The following is a 9,031-nucleotide window of genomic DNA, read 5'->3' on the forward strand; positions in this document are numbered from 1 at the left end:
AACTGCTCCATGAGATTATTCTAAAATCTTAATAGAATTTAGAAGTATGGGCTGAAGTTATCTCCACCATTCACACTGCTATTTACTTCTCTATATCAGACTAATGCTATAACACAAACCACTGGATAACACCTCTTCAATGGTTACATTCAAGAGAAGGCTTGAAATGAGGTGTCGCAACTCCTGAAAGTGCTTCTAGGGAAATTGTGAAGTGGAAAAGGGAAGGAAACAGTGACAGTAGAATGAGGAAACCATGTGTTCTCTGTGATTGAAAGTAAAAAAAAGCACGCGAAGGTTAAATGTCCGTCAGTGCCTGCTGAAATACAAACACATTAGGTTTCATAGCTTTAGAGGCAGATGTTGAGCTGCCCAAAACCTCTTTAGGCTATACAATCGCTTCCAAAAAATGTGCTCTTTTGTAGTCTAAATGATAGATGCAGAATACCTACTACACCTAGACTACTAAATGTCTGGTAGAATATGATATAATGTGGTGATGACACAATACAATACAATGTAATATAGCATAACACATTAGAACACAACATCCAGCACACTAGTGTACTAAATCTGGACTAGCACGGGGGCTGTGCGGTGGAAACTACAGTAGAATATTGTTATTCTGCCCATACACAGTGAGAACGTCAGCAGACTGTCTGCATCAGCACCACGGAGCAGAGAGGGCATCATTAGTTTCCATGGCAACACTGACATAGCGAGTGACGCAGGCAAGATAGAGAGGGAAAGGTGAATGGGTTGAGGGAGAAGGGAGGGCTGTTAGCGACTGCAGTGCAGGTTGTGTAGGTGGTCAGTGGAGGTGTTATTCAGCGTGTGCGTGTGTGTGTGTGTGCAGAGAGAGAGAGAGAAAGATGTGGTTCAGAGGCATGAATCAGTGTTGATTCTGTATTTTAAATCCTTCTCATATTCATCCAAGAAGAGAGAGAGAGAGAGAAAAAAAAAATCCTCCACCCTATGGAGAACATATTTTCTCCACTGTGCCAGTTCGGAGCCACATAGGGAGCAGTGTCCAGAATGTGTGAGTCATTTCGCAACCCAGGGGTGTGGGCCGCAGCGTGCACTGAGAGTGAAAAAAAAAAAAAAAAGAGCTGTTCCCTGTAAGGCGATATTAGATTAACTCTGCTTTCATGACAACAAACTGAGAAGAAGGTTTTTCCTGTAAACTGCAGGGAGTATGTCGGAGAGGTTGTGTAAGATACAATTTCTCCTCCCCTCAGCCGGAGAAATGTCCTTTGACTTTTAATTCTCTTGGGAGAAGCTAACTGGGCACTGCATGTTCAATTTGCAGCAACGCCCTGTTGTCACACTCACGCCGTCACAGTGCATACATTCACACCTGGGAGCTGCCCAGTAAAAACCACCGAGCGGCTGCACTGGAGCAGCTGGATGGGGGTTAAATGTTCACTCATGTGGGCTTCTCAACCTTTCTCTCTCTCTCTCTCTCCCCCTCTTTTTTTCTTTTTTTTTTTAATTCGCTTTAGCTGCCCAGTCATAAACCTGCTTTCCTAACCTTTAATATGCGAGTGCAGTGCAGATGCTTGGTTTTCATTTTCAGTACACATGTGGCTTGAATTACATCCTATTGCATTACAGCTCTTGGATTAAAAGGATCTGTTTTCATTCTCTCCTCCCCATTATGGGAAACTTGTGGTGTAAATGTGAGGAAATTCATGAGTCTTCTTTTGCTGATCATTCTTATTTCTTAGTGTTGTTTCAAACGCATTATTTGTAAGATGAACTGCTGTGGATTGATTGATGCATGCCAGTGCAGCAGATGGCAGTATTATCCGTTGAGCTTTAGTGTGTCATTTCCTTTCAGCTCTGAGCCAGAAGAAGACAACAGCAAGCGTAAACAGTCCTGAGAATCTTGTTTGAGGGGGGATTTGATCCCCATATTATAAATATATGACAAATCGTGTCTTAGCAACCAAGGATAATGGCCAATAAGAAGAAAGTAATAGTGACAGGTGAGAGATTTTAATTGGATAAAAGGACTGGAGAGAGTTTTGTGTTAAATGATGTCTTTATTATAACTACAGTGCTGTTACAGCTCAGTTTTCCACTTAAGTCTGAGCCACACAGTTAATTTGTGTCATGTGATTTAACTATTATGTTGATATTCTAATTGTGTAATGACCCTGCTTTAAAACAATGATGTTCTACAGTAATGCTGTCAGGAGAGAAGCTCTGTCTGTGTAATGGAGGAAAAGGAAGAAGCCTGAATGAAAAACTCCTCCACTCTCACCAACAGAGAGAAAGAGAGAATTCATTCTGTGCATCTACTCTGTATCATGTGCTTGTTGGCAGCTAAAATTAATATTTAACTTGATCCAACCTTTAGACTTTGAGTTAAAGGAACATACTTTACATTCACCCTTATCACTTTTCTCTATAACAGATAAGCATGCTCATTGGCACTGTGTATCATTGCAGCAGTTAAAGAACCATCTCTGGTCATTTTCGATACTGTTTGTTTTTCTGCAGGGTTTGAGCCCTTTGGAGAGTATACGGTGAACTCCAGCTGGGTGGCGGTGCAGGTAATCAGTAATTAGCTTGTCCATATTTAACAGAGGTGCCAGATAATGGCTTGTGTTTCACAAGCTTTAACTAAATATATTGATTTGTTTCATTGAACACACACATTAATACTTTGAATTAAGGCATTCACACTCTCACCGAGAACAATGACAACAGTTACTCAAAAACAAAAATAAAAAAAACACCATATAAACAGAGCAGATGGCACACCACTTATAAATATAGCCTTTAATAAGGGAAGCGAATTTCCAAATTTGCATTTAAGAGGATTTGCATTTTGAGTTTATTGTATCTAACACAGTAAAAGTGTAACTGATCCTGTTTGACATTACTGTCATTTTCAGTAATGTAGTAATATGATGATTATGATGAAGAAACTCCATAACTCCATATGCATCAAAAGTTACAATAAGCATTTCATTTTCCCCTGTGCAGTTTTAAGGATTTTTGGTTAAGGGAGTTATTATTTCATTTATTATTATTGTTGACCTGCAAAGCCCTTTGAGACTGTAACTGCAATAAAAGACTGTATTCAGTGTACTGTATGTTTACTTTGCTCACAGGAACTGCAGCGATTAGGGCTGGGTGAGGCAGTAGACCTTTATGTGTGTGAGGTGCCTGTTGAATACCAGGCTGTTCAGAGTCTACTCCCATCTCTGTGGGAACAGCACCAGCCTCAGGTAATACAGGAAGTATACAATACATACATGTGAAATGTTGCTAAACTCAATTGATCAAACCAAAATAAAAGCCTTACTAACCTCATCCACCTCCACACATCTGCATCTTTTGTCCTTTGAGCAGTTAGTGGTCCATGTTGGTGTTTCTGGGTTAGCTACCACAGTCACTCTGGAGCAATGTGGCCACAACAAGGGCTACAAACGGCTGGACAACCACGGCTTCTGCCCAGCTTCCCAATGCTGCACGGAGAGTGGCCCAGACTGCATAAACTCAGTCCTGGATATGGATACAGTCTGCAAAAAGGTCAATGACTCTGACCTCGGGGTCGCTGTATCAGTGTCTAAGGATGCTGGAAGGTTAGTGATGTCATTCGCAATATTCACACAATTCAATACAATTATTGAATTCAATGTGCATATTGGTCTCAATCTACTCATACGCCTTTTTCACAGCAGTCGTTTTGACTTGTCACAGCAGGAAAACCACAGGTGTTACACATAACATTAACGATGGTTCCGTTCTATTTAAGTGTCCCAGTAAGCCATCGTTAATTTTATTATTTACACCTGTGCTTTTCTTACTGTGACATATCACACTGTCGCTCATAAAAAAGCCCTACTGGTCTCAACCTAATCACTGTGTCTTGACTTGTTTTTAAACCTCTACTATAATATGAAATTCAGTAATAACAAAAGTAATTATTCGTTAGAGTCATTATTAGTTGAAACTATTGCCAGTGTTATTTTATATACAGAAAAATGTATTATTAGTATGCAGTAAGTAATAACATGATTCCCTACAATCAAGAGCAGTGTGGTCTGACATGGCCAAAATATATTGGTGATATACAGGTTTATTCATCTTATAATAAAGATATGTTAGCTTTTTCTTCTCCAGTTTGGTCTGTGAGTTTCTGACATTTCTGACATCTTCCTCTCACAAAATATCTACGCCCACACTCACCGCAATTAATTTTAGTTTGTTTAATGACTAATCATGCTTTGTTTTCACAGCCAGAGGCACCTACTGTTTTGACTCACAGCCTTTGTCACATGGATTTCTCTCTGGCTCTCACTAACTTGTTTTCTCTTATCTGTCTGATAACGGTAAAATGTGATAACACAAACTTTACATAACCTAACGTCCATCCTTTGGCCCGCCAGGTATCTGTGTGACTACAGCTACTACTATTCTCTGTACCTGGGACAGCGCCGCGCTGCCTTCGTCCATGTGCCTCCGCTAGGAAAACCCTACAGCAGCCAAGACCTCGGCAGAGCCCTTCAGGCCATCGTGTGGGAGATGCTGAAACTGCTGGAGGTGAAAAATACTGAGGAGGAGGAGGACACACACAACGAGCACTGCAACCACAAGCATCAGTAGCAGCCGCATGCCCACTCATGCCTGACTCACCTCAGTAGACACATCAATGAGCAAGATGGACTGCTGGCTTGTAGTAATGTTTTAGTGTGATTCTTGAGGCAAAAATTATTTTTTATTTAGCTGTGAGACTTACAATGCAGGTAGTTATGAATCGAGATAGTGGACTATTAACTCTGGAAATAAAGGGCATGAATTTCACATTTATTGTCAAGAATTGGGTGCTTTTAAATGCTATTTCAGTGCCAATTTTAAATCACATGGTGTATCTTAAATTTTACAGTTGTACAAGTCTGTTCTGGACACAACACACTGACTACAACATCTGTTTATTGTAGTCTGTGTGTGCAAGTTTGTGTTTGAATGTGTGTATAATGTGCAGGAGTAGCTGGCAATCAGTGAGTGTTTGTCATGTCGGCCTCTGATCTTCCATATAACTGTGAAAATAGATGTCAACACAATAACGTCTATGGACATATTTATGTTGCATCATGTGAAAAGAGGGATGTTTTGGCTATATCAACATGTAATTGGTAGTATAAACACAATAGCAGCTGTAACTACAAGCTATATATGGTCACACACTGTGGGATTTCTTTACACTTACACTAACTTGCCACTAACTTGAGTCTGTCCTCACTATTTCAAGTATTTCTGTTTTCTTCAGTCCTGTTTGTAATGTTTGGTTGTTGTCTTGGAAATATGCCGTCATTCCCTTGTGTTGCTTGTTTTGCACCAGAGAAATGTGATGACTTTGAAATGAGCGCAGCTTAAAGTATAATTGAATAATCCACACTTATGATGATTTGTTTATCTCAGGGAAAGTATTGCACATGCAATCAGCATTTGTTATTTTACTAATTAGATGTTTCTGTCTCATGCATGTAGTGCAGCTTTGCAAGGCAAAGCCAGCTCAAAGCTGTGTAAAATTAAAACATTCCACACTGGGGTTTTTTTCTGTCCTTTTCAGTCTGAAATCTGCTCTCCATTTGCACATTGCTGAAGCATTTATGCTCTTTTTTGTTACTCACATCCACAAGACAAGCTGATATTCCAATGTCAAACTCTCTCAAGGTTTTGGTCCATAGTGGCAGCAAATCATTTTAATGTTTTGGTGGGATACTGTGTGATATATAACAAAATCCTCTGACAAAATCAAAGCAACATGTGTTCATTAGAAACCTTTAGATTGTTTTTATTTGATGTGTGTAACATCACTAACACTCTTCTTAGAGACAACATAAAAAATGGTGAAGGGCTTCAGTTGCAACAGAAACGTGTTATGCTGTTACTGTACATGATGTAACAACATTTCTTAGATAAGAGTTAATAATGTTTTTCAGATAGTTTTTGGTATGATTTTTGAAAACCCAAAAATGATTGCTTATGATTGGCAATTTAGTTTTATGGATACTCTCTTTAGGTAACAATTAGTGAATTTAATGAATTGTTGCCCTCATTTGGTTTGGTAGGCGTATAGTTAGTGAAAACAAACAATACACATTCAAACAAAGGCAAAAAAAATGTGGTTAAAACATCTGTCAGAGTTCACACATCAGTTCATAAATAGATCACATCAATATGATTTTATAATTAATATATTATCAGACTAATCCTAAAAGACACTTCTTTCACCTTACAAGTGATACATTCTTTAATAAGCAGGCAAATGTTATTTGACTTGATGTGTCATACAGAGAGTCACACCCATGTAATATCACCTGCTAAGACAACTCTGTTAGTGTGTTTGTATCCTGCCAAAGCATATATTGATCTGTGATCACAAAGTTTCTTTGTGTACTTTGAGTCTGAAAGACATTTTGAAAATCTCCCGCACTTGGATACAGGTGTTACCTTTTTAAGTCAAGTCAGTAAGTTCAGTAAATGTTAGGCCACATGAAAACTGAGGTGAAGACCTGGACCATGACTAAAGACTTGAAACTGGCCATCGTCATGCTAATCCTGAATAGAGGAGAGGGACAGACAACACTGTGAACGAGCCCTTGACCGTTGTCAAGCAAAGGAAGGAGAGCAGACAGGTCGAGTTTCAAACTCATCTGACACCAAAGCCACAAATCAGAAGAATTATAACTGCAATCTTTAATTTCAGTCAAGAAAACAATACTCTTGTAAAACAAAAATAGCAAAGATGAGAAGTCAAGGTTGATTTATGATTTGCTCCAGTAGACTTTTTTTTAATTGACTTTTGAAATGAGAAAGACAGTTAGGTTTCAAATCTGTAACTTGTCCATTGAGATATTTTCTTACAATTTCTCAGTAAGATGTAAATTATAATGTAATCTGCTCAGAAAACCAACCACTGCCTCGTCATGTGTAATGGTCACATCAGTTCTTATTTTACGGAGAAATGCTTTCGATTACTTTGACACCAGGTGATTTATGGTAACACTGGGTGCAGTGGTTTATGGTTTGACAGACCTGTTGAACTTGTTCTGACCTGCCAGATCAGCTGGGACAGAATGAAAGGATCATGATGTTACTGCAGAAGTACTTTACAGCACTTTAAAACGTATTAAGGTCTGCTGGAAATCTTGACATCAAGGCTTGTATTTATCTGGTGTCTCAAAGTGGCAAACTGGTTTTAAATGGCCCAAACATTTCTAACTGATGTTTGAAAGTATTTTATCACCTCTCTTAACTTAGGAAAGCACCAAGATTTAGTAGAAATTCAGAGCTATTTCAACATGTTAGAAGTCCCCAGCAAATGGAAAATTATGATAAAGTTTGAGTTGTGGGCATAAAATATTTTTAAACTGAAAGCAATGAATAGGAAAGTCCCTCAAAGTTACTGTTTGAAAAAAAGAATCACCTAAATTAGCAAAAATTAGCTGAGGTACCTTCACATCTGATTTAAAGCTCTACCGCAGCATTTATATACAGACTTATTTAGTATGAATTGTCTACAGTGTGTTATACTGTGGCATTATTTATTAGTGGATGTGTATTGTATCGATGTATATCTTAATTTTTATAATATATGTCAATTTTGTATTTTAGCATGCGTGTTTGAACATGTGGCTAGGGTCAACAGATGAAAATTAGCCCTCTGAGCTAACTATAACTCATTTACACTTATTTTTGTTTTGTTTTGTCAAAGAGTTGTGTTCCTGTAAAACAAACAAATAAAAATATGAAAAAGCTGTATACATGCTTCAAATGACATTTTTATTTCTTAAAGATTAGACAAAGTTAAGGGCAGAATATGAGTACTGTTTTTAAGATTTGACCTTGTATATATGCATATATGCATAATAAACTTCTTTGTGTTCTTAATAGAGTAATAGACTTTTACTGTACTGTTATCAAACTGGACTTTACATTTCACATCCCTCATTTTTTCCCTGCACTGGTCACTTTTATATATTTCATCAAACTGGACTTTAGATTGTACATTGCATTCAACCTCCACTGTTATATAATTACATTTTTATTGCACATAACACATTTAATTTTTTGCACTTGTCACCATTTCTTCATCTGTAGTTGAGTCCATATTTCCCTCATACAGTCAATATTTCATTTCAAGTTTTATATCCCATTTTAAAACTTTTAAAACTATTATTGCCTCATTCTGTAAATAGTTTTTTTAATTTTAAATTGTTCATTTAATGTTAGTACTACTTTGCTTATTCTATTTCATTATTATTACCTTAGTCTTGTTATATTTGTATTCTTCTATGTTGGACACATTATTTGTATGCTGCATACTTGGCCTTCTGCTCTGCTAAACCGGAGCAGCCTTTCTAAACCGTCTGAGGGCAGCACAGACCCCTGACTCTTAAAAAAATGACTAAAAACCTCTCTGTTCAGGAAGGCTTATTCATCTTAACTCTTATATTATTATCTTCTTTATGTTGTGTGTTTTACTCTGAGTTGAATGAAAAGTGCAGTACAAAAGAATTCAGTTCATTTCAATGGGTTTTATTGGCATAAAGGTTTTGAGAACAATGTTGCCAAATCATCAAAATATAATATATCAAAATGTTTGGACAATACAAAGTAACAATAACATGAACATTAACAAAACATTAAGACTGATAGCCTACATATTAATTATATTAAGATTGATATATTGATAAATACATATTGGTAAGCAAGATATACCCTGTCTCCTAGGAGTATTTTTAATTTTGAGAGGTCATTAAGCTCTGAAATCTGAAATTACAGAGTTGAACCTATTAAAGTAAATGTTCCTTATTTCACTGAATATTTTACATTGTAGGATAATGTTCAATTAATGAATGAATTTTACATTGTATTATTTATTTATTATTAATAAACAGATTCTTTTCTTTTTTATGTAAGCAATAAAGTGTCCCATTTCTGTTCAGTGGTGTCTCCTTGTCTCCTTCCCTCACCTCACCTCCTCCAGATTACCTTCCAAGTGGAAGTGAGA

At 37.2% G+C, this 9,031-nt stretch overlaps 1 protein-coding gene across 1 annotated transcript; it reads left to right on the forward strand.

The window, feature by feature from the left end:
• The first annotated feature begins 1,703 nt into the window (after positions 1 to 1,703).
• Positions 1,704 to 5,563, forward strand: LOC122993124 (pyroglutamyl-peptidase 1-like). The gene is made up of 5 exons (XM_044367014.1): positions 1,704 to 1,985; positions 2,503 to 2,555; positions 3,120 to 3,236; positions 3,361 to 3,593; positions 4,401 to 5,563. The coding sequence occupies exons 1-5, from the start codon at positions 1,955 to 1,957 to the stop codon at positions 4,615 to 4,617; spliced, it is 651 nt and encodes a 216-aa protein (XP_044222949.1). The 5' UTR covers positions 1,704 to 1,954; the 3' UTR covers positions 4,618 to 5,563.
• The last annotated feature ends 3,468 nt before the right edge of the window (positions 5,564 to 9,031 follow it).

This window comes from Thunnus albacares, chromosome 12 (genome assembly GCF_914725855.1).
Source record: "Thunnus albacares chromosome 12, fThuAlb1.1, whole genome shotgun sequence".
In the NCBI taxonomy this organism is placed as follows: domain Eukaryota; kingdom Metazoa; phylum Chordata; class Actinopteri; order Scombriformes; family Scombridae; genus Thunnus; species Thunnus albacares.

Bases quoted from the DNA above. Each gene is read 5' to 3' on its own strand.
- LOC122993124 (XM_044367014.1), top strand. From the start codon at position 1,955: ATGGCCAATAAGAAGAAAGTAATAGTGACAG. The intron at 2,556-3,119 runs GTAATCAGTAAT...CTTTGCTCACAG, and splicing joins CCAGCTGGGTGGCGGTGCAG to GAACTGCAGCGATTAGGGCT. The intron at 3,594-4,400 runs GTTAGTGATGTC...TTGGCCCGCCAG, and splicing joins GTGTCTAAGGATGCTGGAAG to GTATCTGTGTGACTACAGCT.